We start from the raw sequence: 21,363 nt of genomic DNA, 5'->3' as shown, positions 1-21,363 counted from the left end.
TTCCCGGTGTCGTGTCGGTATTGTCGCGAAACATCGACGGGTCATAACTTATTCGTTACAACTCAGATTTCAGTGTTAGTTATATGTACGGAACCCTTGTGACATGTACTATAACTTAGTTAAGATTATTTATTCTAAATAATCTTCTATCAAAAAATCATTTTTGACGCTTATTGTCTTTAAATTGACTAGCCCGAATCTGCGGGCGTTACACGATGCATCAAAGACTATACCGTATCCTAAATATCTAAGCACAACCGCACATTTTTGTATACTACTAAATCCCATTATGAAGGATCTTGTATGCTCAAGAATCATATTAAAGTGATACTACTAATTAACATATGATACTAATGGGTCACACTAACAACAACTTGATATAATTGATTCTTTATTAGAAATTAATTTTAATAAATATTCAATAAACTCTTATAATAAATTGGAAATTATTTATTTCTAGGAAATAATAATTTTCATTAGCAAGTAAAATTACATAATTCATATGGTATGAATGAATAAGTTATGTACAACATTTTGGACTAGATAAATTCTTTTGTCTTTTAACAAAAAGTTAAAGTTCATATTTTATAAACTTGGTTTATAAAATATAAAGGTTTTGTCTTCTTTTGACTCTCATTTTCGAAAATAAGAGGAAGAAAAGGAAGGAATGAATTTTTGATTAGTTTAATCAAAAGCATGGTTTACCTTAAATGCATGGGAGATAAACTAGATTTAGGGACATAAGTGCTTAACTGGTTAAGGACTTATGTGTAATAGATGTGCTTTTAAGAAAGGCTTTCATCTTCTTTCTTCTCTAGACAAGAAAACCGTAACATGCATGCATGTGTAGTTCTATCTCATTTTTGGTTCATCTTTTGAAGATTTACCCCCTTGCTTATGCTCTCTTGAAGTTCATATTGGTTACGAACTTCAAGCTTAAGAGTCTTAAGAGTTTTATACAAAAGAGCTAGCATTCTACATCAATTTGAGTCATTGTTGGTGTCTCTAAAGTTCATCATTCTTCATCAACTTTTAAGCCTCCCAAGAAGACCAAAAGAACTACAAAGGTTGTGATTTCTTCATCCTTTCTTTTTTGGTGTTTAAATATTTCTATAACTTGCAAGATGATCATTGGTGGGTATAAACTTGTTTATGCTATTTCGAAAACTCAAGTCTTTTGTTTGCCAGTTTTTCTTGTTTATGAAACTAATTTTGAAATAAAACCCAACATATTCTACCTCTAGTATTAGGTTTTTGCTTAAAATAATCATAACGGGTCTTTAAAGCATTACTAATACATAAATATACAACCTTACTTAGACGGAAACGACGTTCGAACGCCACATCATTATAAAGACAATTATCAGCAAAGTAATCACCTACCAATAATTCATGTGCGGCTTGGCGATCTCGATTGACAACCGCTTTTGTACGCATAGCATCCGTATGTTCTTCATCGTGTATGTGTTGCACAACATTGAAGAATGTTGAGATACATTCTCTATCATCATCCGAATCAAAATTTGTAAAAAGAATCCATAAATATGATTTTTTTAGAGAGTATAAGAGAGGAATGGTTGAAATGTAGGTAAGATTTATTTAAATGCTGTGTTTATATCGATAAGGTTTATTTATATAAGAAAAATTAAAATTTTTAGACGTTGAACGGCTAGTCAACGGGTCAATGAGGAAGAGTGTATTGATTGGTTGTTGTCGATCGTGGAAAGTACCACAAATGACCAACCACGACCCACAACGAGACATCGGGATGGTAGCCACAAATGCTTTCGTTGAAGGTATTACATATGGTCTTAATGGTGGTGCCATTGACAACTAAGGAGATTCTGTCAATTAGTTGCGTTGCCAAAACAACCGTGAAATCACCTCCTAGATCCAATTCTCATAAACCCTTATCCCTTTGATTGGAGATCACCAAATTTTGCATTAAGCTAAGAAGTTTCATCATTTGATTTGATTCCTTAGACCCTCTGTCGGGGGGGGGGGGGGGGGGGGGGGAGGGGGGGGAGAGGTACCTTCAAACTTATAAGAACCACATATTGTAGCGGATCTAGCCCCTTTAAGTGGGGTTATGGACCCCACTTGGAAGTGGGCCCCACAATTTTACTACTAAATAGCCCTCCAAAAATCTAAGTTTGACTAAAAATTCCCTCTTTGGCACCACTTTTACATTAAATACCCTCATTGACATTTTTTTTACGTCAAAAATCTAAAAATAAATTACATTTTCAGAATTTTATAATTTTTTTGTATTTTTGGACCCCAGTTAAATTTGATTCTGGATCCGCCACTGAGCACATATCAACCAGGTTATATATATATATATATATATATATATATATATATATATATATATATATATATATATATATATATATATATATATATATATATATATATATATATATATATATATATAAGATAAAGTGATTTGGTCCACTCAAATGAAGGAATACGGTCTTCTTCGAAGGGTCAAGTAAACTTATGAATTGACACTATTTGTCATTGCATTGGGTCTAATATAATAATATTCACAATTCACAATGTTTTGGGAGGGAAAGAGAAGCAAATTTCAGTAAGAAAATAAAGTTTTTTGAATACACTTTGTCATGTTTAATAAAGCAAGTCACATATAATAACATAAAATCATTCAGCAAGATCACAAGAAAAAAGATAATAAAAAAATCATCAATACTTGATGATTACTTGGCCCAAACTTCCACATTCAAACAATCGTACAACTCCCTCAACATGATGTACAAGTTACTTTACCATAAACAATGAACTAAACTAACCATGAAAATTACTAGGATTCAACTTTCTTGATGGTAACCTTACATTTTCAAGAACTAATCATATGGGTACTAAAGAGTCTTGAAATTTATGTTGATCTTTCTTTGACCAAAGCCAAATCTTGGATACAGAAAAGCTTTCACCTTTGCTTCTACTACTAATTTTCTTTCCATCACTACCCCCCTCAACTGAGCTATTCCCCTTATCTTTCTCAATACCCAAATATTTTTTTCCAATATTACCCCTACCAGGGCAAAATCTCACCTGTAACTCCGAGTTTCCCACCACATACTCATAAGATCCCATTGAAAAGCACCTTCTTGCATCAAGATTACTGTTACTAGTCTCCCCCACTTCTTTCTCATCTCTTTTCTCACCATTTGTGGCTCTAAACTTGCCAAGTCTAACCGGATACACCAACTTTTCATTCCCCCCTCCAGATTGCTTAAAATTACAAGATACCCCTAACACATGATCATCTTCTTCCCTTGAATCATCATGGAAGTCGAAGACTGGATTTTCAACCGAAAATCCAGGAGTAAAAAGTGTGCCTCTGCATAAAGGACAACTCGAATTTGAAAGCAACCAAGTGTCGATACAATGAATGTGAAAAGCATGGCTGCATAAAGGTAGCAACCTTAGCTTATCTTGTTCTGAGAATTCACAAAGACAAACCGCACAATCGAAGGGTTCTTTTGACCCCATTAGTTCTTTGTAAAGAAACAATGGGAGAGCGTCAATGAAAGCTTGATCTAAACCGGAATCATGTAAATGGAAGAGCTGTTGTAGTTGCCTCTCGTAGGCGACATCATCGTTATCGTTACTTTCTTGAAATCTTGAAGATTGATGATGAGAGTTTGAAGATGAAGAAGATGATGATGATCTTTTCTTCTTCATGAGGTATCTTGCAAGAAAGTGAAGTAAACAACAGACGACGAACACAACTCCCAATACAATCACACTGTTTCTAGCGAAGATTATAGATGAGTGAGGTTTATGGTTACTGGGAGGAGAAGAAAAAGGAGAAAGGTTTTGTTTGATGAGGGGTTTGATCCGGCGCATGTTAGTAGATATGAAATGCTACAACAATCATCAAGTTTGGAAGAGTTTTCTTGGAGAAAACTTCTGTGTGTGTGTTTCAAGGGTGTGAAGTGTAAAGAAAGGGTTTTTAATTGGTGAGCATCTTCTTGGATCAACACCCAATTCATAAACTCAATAAACAAGCGATTCAAATAGTGTTTAGCTGATATTACAAGAAACCCACTTTAATAAATATAAAGAAAATGCAATTAAACCCAGATCTTAAAGATTTAGCTTACCCATATCATACTTCACATGTAGCACCAATTTGACATTCTTGACGAGTGGATTAAATGCTTCTTAGTTATATTGGCTTGAAGAAATCTTGAAAAATATTTTTTTTTTTTTTTTGGTTTAGGGGGGTTGAGTGAGAGATTTGAAGGGATATTTTAGCTTTCCTCTTTTATATTGGTGAGTCATGAGTGTGCGTGCGTGAGAGTTTGATTACTACCTGGAAACTTCCAAAAAGAAATCTTGTTTAGGCCCATGGCCATAGGTGGCAACAGGGAGGAAGTAGGATCCCAAGGGTAATTATGTAATTTGACATAGATTGTGATCAGGAAGGAAGATATAAGGTCTACAAAAAGTGTACTTTCATGGGTCTTAACTCTTAACCTCTTAGCCTTAGGTCACCGATCACTAGTTGGGCTTCTAAGAAGATTGATGGATTTGTTAAGACCTATAAGATGCGTTACTACTTACTACTTAGTAGTCTACAAAGGCTTGGGCCCATCTAATTAGCCCAAACCACCAAATGCTCAATTGTGTCATCCGCTCCTTAGTGCGAAAATATGAATATAGTCGTTTACCAAAAATGTACGTCGACAGTTGAGATAAAAAAAAATGAGTTGGAATGATAATCGACAAATTAACAAGTTTATTGCATGGAATGTCATGACTTATTCGAATGCATAGAGATTAAATGAGTTGCATCAATCAATAGTTGTGAATAATAATCCACGTCTCTCCAACGAGAATCCATATAATATGCTTAAGAAGTATAAATTGCAATGACCTATTGTGTTTGTAATCATTATAAATGTTACCCATAACAATGATTTTGTGTGCTTAAAGTTATCCATTTTATCATTATGGTTAGCGTATATATTGTATGTATTGTATAGCCCATTTTGTTAGATAGGCTTGGCATGTATTCAGCCCGTGTTCTCATACTAAGCCCATAGTGTATGATATATATATATATATATATATATATATATATATATATATATATATATATATATATATATATATATATATATATATATATATATATATATATATATATATATATATATATATATATATATATATATATATATAGCCAATTCATGAGAACTAGAAAGTTTCCCCCCGCGTTGCGGGGGACACAAGGTGTTGCTTTTGCATCAAAGTAAAGTATGTTGCCTAAGTTGTTAGCCACAATAAAGTACGTTGCCATTGTAGGAGATTTGTCCATTTACAAACGTGTAAATGTTATAATAAGAAAATTTTGAAAATACAATCCAATAATTGGATAGAATTTTGACAGGACAATGTGTTAATAAGAAAAGATATCAAAGTGGAAGTGGTGTATGCTATTAAAAAATAAAATTACATTGCTAAATTGAAAGAGATTATACAGCAGGTCTCAACAACCCCATCCATCTTCTCATCCGGTTAAACTTTCCACAATGAAATTAAATCACATCATTATCTAAGACTAAGACCGATATCCCATAATACTGAATTCTCCACTTGTAAGATTCATTCCACGCAAAAATGTGTACATCTCGTCTGATGAATCAAGAGCACATGAGCAACCATAAACATATTAGAAACCGCCAAGGCAACCATCATCACAAGGGCAAAACAGTCACAAAGAAACATGAAACACCAAGATAAACCAAAAAATATACTCGTATGCCAATATCAGATTTTCATAATCAAGATTTTAGATACATCATATTTTACTATTATGGATTTTCAAAACCATAGTTACAATATGAGAATTTCAAAATCCTCACTTCAACAGTAAGCTATATAAGAAAGCAGTAAGATATATAAGAAATCAGTAAGCTATATAAGAAATCTGAAATCTCATAAAATTTAATCACCGTTTAATTTTTCGAACTTCAGCTATTCTAGTTATGCAAAAATTTCAATTACATGGAAAAACTTACCGGAATAAATTCCAAAACCTCCTCTATAACAAAATTAAATGTTCCTTGGGCCTGCAACATAAAAATGATACAAAAGAGGTTCCTAAATGTTAAAAGTAAGACATGAGTACATTTTATCAGAACCGAGTATGAGATTGTTCTAAAAAGCTCCTTTACTCACCCATCACTGAAAATTCTTTCGAAACACAAGAACTACAGGTCTTCGGAAAGCAACGGGAACTCATGGAAGAACCAGATTAGTAATGGAATCAGAAAGAATGCAGACAATTTCATAAAATGTCCGTCTAAAAAAAATGAATCCCAAGTTGCAAAAAAAAAACCTATAATCAAGGGACCATTTCTGCCAACTCTGCACAACCGTTTTCATGCGTAAATATTATTAACATTTTTGGAAAGAAAGAGAGGAGGTATGTTATAAGTTTATATAAAGATTTTTTTCCACAACTTTTTATAATACCTGAACTCAAATAGAGCACTGCAACTATGGTGGCTGCCATTTATAAGGTCGCCAAGCTTCTTCAACTTCTCCTCTTCATTGCAAAAACAATTTCAGTATTACCCTCCATATTGTAGACTTTAAAAAGATATAAACAAACTTTATTTATAAAAAAAATCTAAAATCCTAGAAAATAATTAGAATCACTCGGAGTTTAATGACACCGCATCCTTGAAAGCATATAAACATTTCGCTTCTGAGCACACATGCAAGGCTCTCTGATAACACAAATTTACAAAAAAAAATATGAAGTATACAATGGTCCAAAAAATAATCACAAACGAACAACTTTTTATAAAGTAATAAAAAAAATTTAAGTGATGGGATACATGAGAAAGTACATCTAGTGAAGAAGTGAAGAAGCAGAGTCAAGAAATATAGAATCCAAGCTTTTACTTGGCTTTAAATCATTCCAAATACAACTATGTAGTACATAAATTAAAAAAAAGAAAGAGATCTTTCTTAGTGGCATAATGAATGCATGATACATCTGGCAACAAACCATGTAACCCACTTTACTCGAAACAAAATTATAAAACAATAAAAACGAAAGTAGAAAAATTCATAAAAACAACTAACATGTTTAACAAAGCACAAGTACAGTAGGAACCTACAAACATGACTTAAAGTTCCAGCAGAAGAAGCATGGTTTTTTTTTGACAAAACTCACATCAAAGTAATAACAATCATCAAGCTATATAAATTTTATGGAACTCAACCTACTCCATCACCGGGCACGTGTCTTTTTTTTTTTTTTCCTTTTTTTTTAGTGGGCTTTGTTGGTAAAAGCATTTTTAACCAAGTAGAATGCAAAAATGGCGATTTCCAAAAAATAGAATGCTATAAAATATGTTTTTTTTACCGCTGCCCAGTGTTTTTCTTGTTTTCCTTTTCTGACTTTATGAATTTATATGTTCAAATAAATTATTTGAAATTTGAAAATTAACAGAAAATATGTTTGATTTTTCAGAAAAAAGATTAACTACATTATAAACATGCAAAACAATAGATACAAAAAAAACATTTATGTCAAAGACTTAAGGTTTCAACATTGGGTTGCAACTTGCAATACATGTAAGTAATGTACTGGACAAAATAATTGTTAATTTTCATGTGAATAAGTACCAAATTTTTTTAACATAAAAGTAAATTTTCAATCCATAGAGTTTGAAAGAATTAAACATGACTACGTTAGCAAGTGAACGGACAAAAAAGTGAAATACTGAGCTTACCTTCCAAAGAGGCCAATTTGCCAAGCTTTAAAGTCATCTGAGACTAATGATATGTTGTTATTTAATAAATATACCTAGGAATAAAAAATAGAAAGACAAATCATTTTCAATGGAGAAAAAAATAACAATAATAAATAAGCTTGCATGACATGTAGGTATTACTTGTCGAATAAGTGGACCATATGATCAACATGCTTCTCTACCATTCCATTAAGCTGAAAATCATAAAATATAGTAATAATGAAGACCCTTACATTCAAATTTGAAACTTCAAAGGCCATATTAAATTTTGATGGTACCACAAAAGGGAAAAACCTTACATATAAACTCCGATACATGTGTGATGAGTTCTCTTCATGGGACCCCCTTGCAACAAAATAGGAACTTAAACATAGCCTAAAGCATTCAGATACTTCTTATAGATGATCAACATGAAATTCAACAAAAAACGCATTAAATTAATAAGATCGATTACCTAAAGCATCCAATTGGCTCTTCCCTTCCTGTATTTTTTCTTAGCAGATGAATCTACATTTGGGGTTCCATTGTTGCGATCGTTTGAAGAATTCAAATTCCCACCACAAATAGAAGAAGTAGGAACAACAACGATCGGAGCAGAGGGCAATGCTGCCAATCTTGACCTAAATTTATTCTAAAATCCTTTTCAAGCCATATCCATTTTTTATTATCAAAGGTGTGAATTTTTTTTGAAAAGCCCAAATTTAAAAAATAAAATAAAAAAGAAAAGAAGCTTGGCGTAACAGTAGAAGATAATCTCCTATAACAGGCCACCAATTTGCAAACAAATCACAAAGTTTCCTTAGTTACACCATGGTAAAAATTGTTCAGAACAAAAAAATCCTTATCTGAATTTTCACAAACACGTGGCTTGAAAATATACTAAAGAAACAACAGATGAGTGTTATCATGTTTCAGTTAGGATAATGGAAAGAGCAAAAGAAGCAAAAAAAATAACATCAACATCTAAAAACTGAATCTTGACCGAAAACAAAATTCTTTCAGGAGTGACTTCCTTTAAAACAGTTTATGTTGTAATCAATAACTTTGCCTATATGTTTTTAATAATAGTAGAAAATTAGAGAAAATAGGATTCAGAAAATTTCAATATTTCACGAAAAAATAATTCATCCAATCATGATAGCAGTCACAGTTCTGAAATTGGTGAGAGGCGGAAACGAAAACAAATGGTTACATTATTCGGCTAAAACCCTCCATTACCATCTTATGAAACAATCGATTACCTGAGGTAATATTGGTGTATACTGTTGAGACTTATTTTAATCAATCGGATTCACTAACTTATCTAAAACACATCTACGAACTACTAATCGTGAAATCCAACAGTAACGTGAGACAAAAACCAATAAGGATGTGACAATGAAGCAAGAGAAGAAGACAAATAATATGAAGCAGGAGAAGAAGGATACGACATAGATGAGTTGCATTATTAAAAATTAACGAATTTATCAATTTTATATTCAAAACATTAATAGGTATGTTTAAAAAAGAAATAGGTGAAGGCGGATCAACCCGTTTTCACTGTATTAAAAATGACTCATTAGTCAACCCACCCATTTGGAAGCCATCGTCTAATTATTCATGGGTCACACCAACCAAAGGTATTGGATTTCCCCCAAAAAGAACACAAGATGATTTTCTCAAATAATTTCACTCTTTAAAGTTTTTTTTCCAGGGAAAAGGTGGAATCATTCAATTTGTCCAACATAAATGGATAGAACAGCTTTTTGCTATGAATATTCGTCTCTAATTTGGTCAATTTACTCAAAAATAGTTGTTACCTAAAGCATTGCCGTTTTTTTAAAAGAAAGTTACTTATGCTACCGGCCAAGTACACGTTTGACATGTGAAGATTTGGGCAAACCACATTCCTTAAGTAAACCATCAAGTTCTGCTCATAATATATGAGCTGACAAAGAAAATTATTACAATTTGTAAATTTCTTTTATTTTTTTTAATGCAAATTGGGAAATACCAATGAAGCAATGTAATTGCTCCCTAATCAGATACCGTATAGTGTAAAAGTTCAAATTTTCATATATTTTCAACAATCACATGGTTAATACTTAAAAAATTCGCCATCTTAATCACTGATGAGACAAATAGGGCAATCAGAGGGAAATATGCCTTGAATTAACATTGGATGATTAAATGATAACAAAGTACGTGTTGGACGCTTTCTTCAATGAAAAGTGTCTGTAACTTAATGAAAACCCTTTGAAACGCTTAAATCCCTGATGCAAGAAATCCACAGGGGTGTTTAGACATCAACATGAATTGAAATTCAAATAAAACTTATAAAACTTCTTACAGATCTGGTCGTCGGTTGATAAGTTCAATTATCTGATTGGAAGCACTATTACATATATCTATTAAGCAACAAAACAACATGTTAACCAACTTAAGCAACTACTCTGTCAGTTTTAAAACCAGAATAGAAATTTTTAACTGGTGCTAGCAAATTGAAATTAGTAGAATACATGACTATTTTGTGAACTGCCAACCAAAAATTAAGAAAGCGAGAAGAAATTAACTAAGATTATTGAGGTAAACATATTCTACTATTCAATTGTTTGATAACTAAGTCAAAGTATGTCATAAGCTTATAACAGCCAATTAACAACTTAAGAATTATTTCAAGTCGTAAGGAAAGTTTCAGTTTACATTAAAGATAAAAAAATCAAAGTCTCAAAAAAAATGAGCACCTCTTTTTCCATGTATTAACAAAATCCTGAAAAAGAAAGATCTCATCACAACTGATCAATCGGTTATTTGATAGCAAATGTTTATATATCTGTTGATTTAACTTGGGCCTTATTTTATGAAGCTAAGTATGCACTTGTAATAGTGGGCCACCACCTCATCGAAAATCAATAGATAACAATGAAACATATAGCAAACAATGAAAGACAAAGATCTGTACATACATAATGAAACTGAAGAAACACAAAAGAAACAAATAAAGAGAAAAACACATCAGCTGATTTCCTCAGCCTGCTGATACAGATTCATGGAATAAGAAGGAAAAAATATAGCAAACAATAAATACAGAAGAACAAAAGCATAAAATAGAAACAACAGTTACATGACCTAGAAATCAAAAAAGAACAATGATGTAAATAGATAATTGAGGGAGTGGGAAAGAAGAACTAACCAATTTCGAGTAGCTTTCTTACTCACGGCCCGACAAAAACCATAGCCGATGAAAGTTTTAGTTTACCCAGGAAGCAAAACCAAAGCCCTAATATTGACCTTCGCTGTGGAGAAAAAACGTTACTGGAGGGAAAATCGTAAGAGAAAAATGAGAACGCGAGGTGTGGGTATAATCGATTTCGAAAAAACAAGTTATCACCACACCTGGAGAGAAGATGAAATTTGAAATCACTCCCAGGAAATTCCAGATAAACAAAGGTGAAGAAGGAAAACCGAAATTAAAAGCAAAAGGGGGTCGACGACGGTGAGTTTGTGGTCTTCGTACACCTTCAAGCAGCAAATCCATGGGTAATCCTTCAACACATTTAGGGCTCAAAGACGGATCGTACGTCATCATCATACTCGCCGTCGTGCTATGCCCACCGTCACCGACAAATATTGGAGAAATTAACATGGAGCGGTGGGAAGCATGGATCAGGCAGTGGTTGGCGGTGGAGGGAGCACAGAATAGGATAGAAGAAGATAAGAGAGTCGATTTGGGAGGTGGTGGAAGGATCAGAAGTAAAAATTGATAGCAGAGAGAGATAGGCGGTGGAAGGATCGGGAAGCGCCTAGCAGGTACTGTTCCTAAGAATCATTTTCTCCGTAATGAGATGACCAAACAAAAAATGAAGGACCATTTGTGCAAAAAAACCTGCGCAAAACAACCCAAAATGGAACACTTATATTGAATATAATACAAAAAACCAAGGACCATTTGTGAAGAAAAAAACCTGCGCAAATTAGCATCACCACACTATTCCTAAGGATTGTCCAACTTTAATATATATATATATATATATATATATATATGTGTGTGTGTGTGTGTGTGTGTGTGTGTGTGTGTTAACATGGTATCAGAGGATACATGCTAAACCTAGCCTCCGATCCTTACGTGTCGACTGCCCCAACTTAATTTTTTTTCTCTCGCAACATCTTCTCCCATGTTCATCTTCATCATGCCAGACACAGGTTCTTCCACTCCCTCTTCTGGTCCATCGCATAAGATCAATGGTATAACAAACATCAAATCTTATGTCCCTATTTTTCTTGATATTGATCGGTTAAACTACAATTCCTAGAAAGAGTTGTTCAAAACACATTGCATTGGGTACTCTATATACGATCATCTTGATAACTCGTCTTCATCCTCCTAAAAACAACCCATAGATTAGTCTGCATCATGGAAACGGGTTGACAACATTGTCAAACAATGATTATATGGGACTCTCACTCAATTTGCCCTTCAATCCATTCTTGTACCCGATGCCACTGCTACTGAAGTTTGGAAAGCGATTGATGATCTCTTTCATGAGAATAAAGAAAGTAAAGCCATGGAATTGGATGATGAACTGCACTCTCTAACCATTGGAGACTCAACTATTATGGAATCCTACATTAAGATTAAGTTCGTATCTTATTTGCTCTCTAATATTTGTTCCTCGGTGAACGAACAAAATCTTGTCATCTATGCCTTAAACGGACTGCCGCCAAAGTTCTATCACATTGTTACAACGATCCGCCATGAAAAACCTTTTCCGGCCTTCTTGGAGATGCACTCCATGCTTACTCTTGAAGAACAATCGATGAATAAAGAGCGTAATCGACTTGTACAATCCCCGCATCTTGATACACCTTCTGCCCCAACAATCCTCAATACTCAACATTAAAATTGAGAGCCAAACTCCAACCGTGGCTCATCAATTTGTGACAGAGGGGGGCATCATCAACGGGGCGGATGGTCTGGTCGTTCTGGTGGGAGAAATGACAACATACGAGGTGGTTGTTCAAACGACAGTGGTAGCTTCTCGCACAATTCAGCTGCGTGTGAAGGGTTCTATGCCTGGCCCATATCTTACCCTCCTTAGTGTGATCTTTTCCATAGCCTCCTCCATTGGCCCAATGGCCATTTTCTGCAGGTCTGACGCATCCACGCCAAACAACCTAGTGGTCCAATGTCACTCCATCTCAGAAACAACATGCGATGCTTACTTCTGGTCAGCCCAACAATGGACAACCCATTTATCATCCAAACGGTTTTTAGTTTTTTCAATACCCGCCATCTGTCGATCAAGCAACTATCTTACCTCAAGCATTCAGTACTATGAGACTTCAAGATTCGGGAAACACAAATTGGTACATGGACACTAGGGTGACCGCTCCTCAATAACGATGCAGGTATCCTAAATTCTATTACAAATAAGTGCAATAATTTATCTGTTTTTAGTTGGAACGGGTCTCGAATTCCAGTTGTCAAATCGGGCAACACTACCCTTAGTCTCAATCCCTTTCGTACTTTACGTTTACAAAATGTTCTTATTATCCCCAAATCATCAAAAATCTTATTTCTACCCGTCAATTTACTCATGATAATAAATGTTCGATTAAATGTAACACCTTTGGTTTTTCCGTGAATGACTTCTTGACCAAACAAACTCTCATCCGATGTGATAGCACCGGAGATCTCTATCCGGTCATGAGTTCTCCTCCTCAAGCTCTCCTCAATGTCAACCCTTCCACGTGGCATCAAAGGCTTGGTCATCCCGGTCATCATGTTTTACGTTTTTTAGACCTTAATAAGTATATTTCTTGTAATAAAAAGGAATCTCCTTTATTATGTCATGCTTGTTAACTTGACAAGCATACTCGTTTGTCGTTTGCTTTATCTAAAATTCAAGTTTCTTTTCCTTTTCAAGTTATACATTCGGTTATTTGGACTTCTCCATTACAAATTCATAGTGATATTAGATATTATGTTATGTTATTACATCATATTTCTCATTTTTGTGGGTATATCCATTATGTAAGAAATCTGAAGTGTTCTATAAATTTCTTCACTTCCATGCTTATGCTCAAAATCAATTTCAAGCCAACATACAAAATTTTCTGTAACACTCCAAAAATCAAGGAAAGTTAAAAAATTTAAAATAAACCATTTAACAACATTGTTTACAAAAGAAGTCAGTGTTTCAAAAACATTATTCAAAATCATAGTTTTCCCAATACCCAATGACATAAAACAAGAAGTTGTGCAAGATCACACCTTCGCTTTCCTACAATCCTCTGAAGTACCTGAAACCATAAACTCAAACTGTAATGCAAAGCTTAATGAGTTCCCCCAAAGTACCAACACACATAACATATAACAACATATACTGGGTCTACAGCCTATGTCTGGAATACCCCTACAAGGTCCTCAACATAAGTCTGGATTACCCCTAAGCCCACAGTATGAGCCTGGTATGCCTATTGGTCCCTTAACTCATATCAAAATTTGCTCCCAAGCCCACAACATAAGTCTAACTTGCCCTCGAGCCCCACAACTTATGTCTTGATTGCTCCTGGGTTTGTTGGCTACCGCACAAAGCATTACAACCTCAACCCAACCATACTATATCGACACATGTAATAGATAAACATAAACACAGAACCAGAAAATACAGATAATCATGTAGATCTACTACTCAGCCAAATACCGGTATATCGTTATCCTATCACCAGAATCCATAAACTAGTGGGCCGACATTGGTGCCTTCGACCCATGGTACATTGAGGAAAACTCAGCTCAAGTAGTTGAATCTATCGGATAGAATCTCGGTCTACAAATCCAGAAAAATCCCCGCGCTAACACCATCAAATAATATCAAATTAATAATCGGTCCACAACCCATAACTGAAATCCTGGTCTGATGTCCAACCTTTAAGTAAAAGTCCATTTTATCCTCTCCTCACTTGGCTTAAAATCTGAGGCCCAATCTAATAGCCCTAAAAAGCCCAATAAGACCCAACCTCCTAGTTAGGCCCAAAACCTGTCATGGCCTAATCCAAGAAGGCCTAAAGCCTTATAATGCCCCAATATCAAAAGACTATTAGCCCAATAAGGCCTAAACCCTAAAAGTAAAAAATATAGCCCAATGTGCGAAAGTGAACAAAAGTTAACGAAGGTCAAACGACTGAGTACGCCCTGCACACTCAATCTACGCCCAATGTACACCATCCTTGACCAGTACGTGCTGTGTACACTCTAGGTATACCTAACATACTCCCAACAACGTATTCTCTTTATTAAGTGCTTAAGTGGTTAAGCCTTTAAGTCCACTTCTCAGATTTGATCCTAATTAAAGTCTTAACACGTAAAGTTGGCAACTTTACTCCTTTGTATGCCTTAATGGGACCCAAAACTTGTTTTTATCCAAACTAAGAACACCAACTCTAGCATGCTTCAACAAAAACCCTCAAGATGAAATTTTTATGACTTAATAACCTCAACAAAGGCCAAATATGGGGCTCAAAGGTTTTAGGGTAACTTCAACTCATAAGAACCACAAACTTGGGACCAAAACATGATAAAGTACCACCCAAAACTAGATCTATACATATAAGCTACCAAGATTGAGACTTTATACATCCATAAGATAGATCAAGATGCACAAAGTCAGGATCCAAAAGCTCTAAGCAATCCAGCATTCCTTGAAGAAGATCCTTCCTCTTGAATAAGCAGCTAAACCTAAGAAATCACCCCAAAAACTCAAGAATCACTCACATGGTTTCTAGGGTTTAATGGGGTGGAGGCTGAAGGTAGGAAAGTTTAGAGTAGAGTTCAGGCTATTAAATAGGGTCCAAGACCCTAAATTAGGGTTTAGATCTGACTAGAGTACGCCTTGTGTACTCCTGCTACGCCCAATGTACTTAAGAGGGAATCTGTGATCCTCTTGCCTAGTACACCCTGTGTACTCCATGTATGCACGGTGTACTAGGCTTAACCCTAAACCACCAAGATTCCGAAGGCCATTACTTCTTTGTTCTAAGTCCATTTTCGACGATCCTTATATCCCTGGAAAGGTAACGAGAAGCTCTACACTTCTACTAACTCTCAATTGCCTTAAAACTTCCCGAACTTAAACCTAAAATTCATAAAAGGCCCGAACTGTCACTTTACCGATATACACTTGGGCTCCAAAACACAAACCGAACTCCTGGGTCATCCAATCTACATTTCCACACCTAAATGGGGTCTAAGAATCTCATTACCAAGGGACCTAAGCCTTATGATAACCGATCTTCGGGTCATGGCCCCAAATTAGGAAACGATTCAGAACATAGTGCTACATTTTCAGTGTGATAATGGTAAAGAATTTGACAATACTCAATTTCACCACCTTTGTGACACTCACAACATCCATCTGCTTTTTTCATGTCCATATAACTCTCAACAAAATGATAAATCCGAATGTATGATTCACACCATTAACAACATCATACACATCCTCTTATTTCAAGCCCATCTTCCACCTACTTATTGGGTTGAAGCTCTTCACATGGCCACTCATCTCTTAAATATATTACCCTCCACCATCCTAAAAAATGACACTCCATATCACAAACGTTTTAGTGTGCACCAATCTTATTTGCACCTTTGTGTCTTCGGATATTTATGCTACCCTCATATCAGCCTCACTCATAAAATCCAACCTGATTCGGTACTGTGTATCTTTCTTGGTTATCCTTCTAACCATAGAGGTTTTCAGTGTCTCAATCTTCATAACAAGAAAATGATTATCTCTCGTCACGTAACCGTTGATGAGTCCATTTGCCTTTTGGATCCATCTCCCCCGACCGTTCCCCTAACCATGAATTTCTTAATGTTGATGAGTCTCTCCATATCTTCAATAAACTATTCCATTCAGCTCAACCCATAGATCCCACTCTTCACTCCTCAAGTATCCACTGACTCTAATACTACCATCAGACCGGTCTCCAACGACTCTACCACCACGTCTTCTCATGTTACCGATACTTATCCCAAAGGTATTAACATTTATGCATCTCAGTTCTCTCCTTACACTGAGCCATCTATTTCTCACCCTACCTCTCCCCGTCCGGTCAACTCCACCCAACCCTCTCTTCGTATTCACTATGTGACAAATCGTTCTCCTAATGGAATTTTTAAACCAGTTGACAAGTTAAATCTTCATGTTAGTACAATCTCGTCCCATGTTCCTCATAATTACTCTCAAGCTTTTCGAGACCCTAATTAGCTAAATGCTATGACAGAAGATTATAATGCCCTCATATCTAACGAAACTTGTGAACTTGTACGTCTTCTTGTTAATGCTAATATTTTTTATTGTATTTCACTGTTTAAAAAGAAGTGTAATGCAGATGCTTCTTTAGCTTCCTACAAGGCTCGTCTTGTGGCTAACTGATGCAGTCAGCGACCTGGGATTGATTGTGATGAGGGCTACTATACGAACGGTCCTCAGCTTGGCTGTTTCTCATCACTGGCCGGTCAATGCGCTTGATATAAAAATGCATTCCTTTATGGTGACTTATTAAAGACTGTTTACATGCACTAGCCACTGGGGTTTTGTAACCCATCACTTCCTGATCATTTGTGCTTACTCAAGAGATCTCTTTATGGCCTCAAACAGGCACAACGAGCTTGGTACCACATATTTAACCAGTTTATTACTAGCATCGGTTTCACTAATAGAAAATCTGACTTGTCTGTTAAGGTGTAAGGTTCTCCTTGGATGTGGCTTACCCTCTTATGATGTGTAATGGGTTTAGCCTTTCCTATAAATAGTAATTGAGTGGCTCAAATTTTATGTAAGACCCATTTTGGAGAGACTAGTTCTAGTGAGAGAAATAACAATACCCACTTGTAATCTTACTATTCTAATGGAGATTAAAATAATTTTATTTTCTTTTTGTGTTCTTCATATTTGTGTGATTCACTTGATCTTTACTATTCCGTAAATGTCATCATAATCTGGGTCACTACAATTGGTATCAGAGCGGGTGTTCTTGAATTTCTCAAGAATTGATCCATGATGACATTTTTTGATCAGGTGAATCTCAAATGGGTGTAAGTTCTTCATCTTTTAGAGAGTTTTTGTTCTAGAAATCGAATTTATTCCTTGATCCGATTCAAAATTTGATTTTCTCTCTCTAGGATACTTGTTAATATCACTTTATTTCTCTAGAACTCGGTTTATATTCACTTTCTCTCTTTAGAGATTTCATTCACAATCACTTACTCTTTGTAGAAATATCCACGTTCTTGTGATCATGGTGTATTTGGCTTATGATTCTTAGACCATGATGATTAAAGTGTTGGATTAGTGTCTAAGTTCATAACTATTTTGGTATGTACTTGACCCGATGGTGCATGGTCCTTTTGGGTTGCCTTCACCAAAGCAACTTGATAGGATGAATTATGGAGAGAAAGGATTAAATATGATTTATTAATATATTATGGGAATAATATATTAAAGAAGAAATCATATTGTTTAATTAATATTAGTCAATAATTAATTGGTAATTAGTTTTGTGACTAAAAGAGATTAATTAAACTTAAGGGACTGGAATTGTAATTATAAGATAATTGCAATTTGGGCCATGGATTGCCTTGTATTAAGGAGGGGACGAATTCTATGGGGAAGCCCATAAGGAAATCGTCCAAGGGCTTAATTAAATGAGTCCATGGGTTGCTTAGGGCTTAAGCATCCAAATTAGGGTTTCCTTATTAGATAACCCTAATTGCCTCCTATATATATAGATCCCTTATGACCTAAAAACGTGGCTAAGACTCCTCTAGGTTTTGTAGACGTTTTTGGGCAGCCTCCATCCTCTCTCTTCTTCATCATCTTGCTTATGGTGTTTGTGAACCATTAGAGGAGTGACATTTGTGACTCTAAGCTTTCTAAAGTCAATACAAGGAGATTTGGGATTGTTATTGCTACATAACAATCAAAGTAACATCTTAAACCTATTCTCATGTTAATATGAGTACTTGAATGCTAGAATTAGGGTTTATAGTCTTGGATAACTTGCATGTACAATAGAGAAACCTAGATCCAAGCATTAGGGTTTGTATGAGCACATAGGATGTTCTTAGGACCAAAACCCATCAGTGGTATCAGAGCCTTGATTGGTTTCTATTGGATTGATGCCTTGTGTGTTTATTCAAGTTGCAAAATCGAGTTTTGAGCCATTTGCCTGATGAACTCGGCGAGTACCACAATGTACTCAGCGAGTAGGCCTCAACTCGGCGAGTACAGTGTGGTACTCGGCGAGTTCGAGCGTCAGATGGAGCTATTTTCGGGATTTCTTGCTGTTTATCTTTGAGATACTTGCCTTTATCATATTAGATCAATATAAATCCGATTTTATGATATATTTGACTATATTCTTGATCTAATTGAAGAAATTTATCAATTAATAAAATATTTGTTTCCTTATGTGATAATTGATTGATTATTTTGATTAAATTGGTAAATTATTTTGCAAGAAATTATTAAATAAATCAAATATGGATAATTATGTGATTAAATGTTAATTTAGATTATCTGTTATTTGATTCTTGTTCCTTGAAAAGTTTCATATTTTCCCCTTTAGGTTTTGTAGTTTAAATTTGAACCCAAAAGTTTTGTTGTTTTGAAATTTAAATAGTTAAAACCCTAATGTTTTGAAAAAGGTTTCAAAACTTGCCCTCAAGTTTTGGAATTTAAAAGTTGATTAAAAGTTTAATTAAGAATGTTAAATTCTAAAACCCTAGTATTGTTTTGAAAAAGTTCAAATCACTCCCTTATGGTTTTATTAATTAGTTAAGGTGTATAATTAAAAGAGGTTTAATAAATCCATAAAAGTTTAGGTTAACAATTTAATTGAATTAAAAGTATAATTGTTAAATTAAACCACCTAATATTTTAAAAGTGTAAACTACACCCTATACTATATATATAACATTAAAAGTCTAACATTATATATATGTATGAGTAAAAGTCAGTCTTACCGTTAGTAGGCCTCATTCACGAAGCTGGTCTATAAGGGGTGTTTAAGGAAATTGCCTATAAAATGGCGATTGAATGGGTATCCACTCTTATCCACCGCACTCTTGACTAGTGGAGGGTCGTTAGCCGAACGGGTAGGATAGGACGAAACCTTCCATTATAAGTATAATAAATTATTAAAGTAACTAAATGTTTTCATAAAATTCCCAATCTTAGTTACTTAGGCAAAAGTGAATTGATGCAATTCCATGAAATTACACTTTGTGCCCTTGCGAAGACGTTAGTGGAGCGTGTGTGGTTTACCGGCACACTAAATGGTTCTAAGCAAAGATAGCAAAGGGTGACTCAATGTTTGTCATAGTTCGGTGGAGCGTGTGTGGTTTACCGGCACATCGAATAGGTGACTGTAACATGTGAGGGCACCATGTAGTTTGCATGGTTATTCACACCCGCTTTGTGATCCTCGACATCCCAGTCACTAACAAGAGGGGCATATCGAGATTTAAACATGCCATTGAAATGTTCAATGAATCTCATAGGATCTAGGAGTTTTCATAGATTTAAAACTTAAATTTCTTTTTCGTTTTTTTATGGTGGAAATTAGTGAATCGTCATTCACTTACCTTCAAATATTCTGCAACTAGATTACGGCATCCCTTTTCTAGGTTGTAGAATATTGTGTTGGGTCCTAGCCTTAGTATTTCATTTGGGTGATTTACTAAGGACTCAATCAATCAACTAAATTGAATTCGTTTTCTCCCGTTTTGTAGATGTCAAAGTTCGACAACTATGGTCTTCCCAAATCCCGTGGAACAAGCTTTCCACATGAAGATGATATTCCATGATTCGATCGAGGAACAAGAAATCGTGCTTCACTTCCTCCACCTCCTCCGATTATTCTCCCTAACCCACAAGTTCAAAGGCTTGAAAAGTTCAAGATCACTCAAGCCCTTTTGGCAAGTAAACATAAAGAAGGAAAGTCAGTGTGTGCACACGTCCTAGGGATGAAGTCACACATTGATAAGTTAAGAATGTCGCGATCCGTTGTCTGTGAGGAAATGGCTGTTGATTGGGTTCTTCAGTCACTTCCTAACTCATATAGTGAGTTCGTAAGAGAGTACTATATGATGAACCGCGACGTGACCCTTATAGATCTCACCTATATGCTTATTGCTACTGAATCATAAATGTTTTGGCGCAATGGAAAAGCAAAGTTGATTGGTGAATCTGCCTTCAAGACCTCTATGGATATAGACAATGGCAACGAAAGACATGCTTTGATCGAAAAGTTTGATCATAAGAGAAAGGCAATGTTTGAAGTAGTTCCATGTCATGTTCCAAAAGAGTCAATTTGCTTTTATTGCCAAGAGAAAGGGCATTGGAGACGAAGCTGCCCCATTTACCTAAGAGATCTAAGAGATGGGAGAGTCGAAACGTATGGCTCTAGTATAGGTAAAATCCATTAACTAACTCTTTTGAGCTTCTATTCTAGATTCTTAATACATAATGTGATAAGATTACAATTGATGTTTTGTAAGATCGAAGAAACGAAAGGA

General features: G+C 35.1%; 1 protein-coding gene across 1 annotated transcript; it reads right to left on the bottom strand.

Annotated features, from left to right (window-relative positions):
* Positions 1-2,692: 2,692 nt before the first annotated feature.
* LOC111888336 (RING-H2 finger protein ATL46) lies at positions 2,693-4,389 on the bottom strand. Its single transcript, XM_023884522.3, has 2 exons — positions 4,131-4,389; positions 2,693-4,054 (listed from the first exon to the last, which is right to left on the bottom strand). Exon 2 carries the CDS (start codon positions 3,871-3,873, stop codon positions 2,872-2,874), a length of 1,002 nt encoding a protein of 333 aa, XP_023740290.1. The 5' UTR covers positions 3,874-4,054; positions 4,131-4,389; the 3' UTR covers positions 2,693-2,871.
* Between the last annotated feature and the right edge of the window lie 16,974 nt (positions 4,390-21,363).

This window comes from Lactuca sativa, chromosome 3, assembly GCF_002870075.4.
Source record: "Lactuca sativa cultivar Salinas chromosome 3, Lsat_Salinas_v11, whole genome shotgun sequence".
Classification (NCBI taxonomy): Eukaryota; Viridiplantae; Streptophyta; class Magnoliopsida; order Asterales; family Asteraceae; genus Lactuca; species Lactuca sativa.
Note: the sequence above shows the minus strand (reverse complement) of the source record. Positions and strands in the feature narration are given on the sequence as shown.

Excerpts from the sequence above, each read along its gene's own strand:
- LOC111888336 (XM_023884522.3), bottom strand. The coding sequence starts at position 3,873 with ATGCGCCGGATCAAACCCCTCATCAAACAAAACCTTTCTCCTTTTTCT.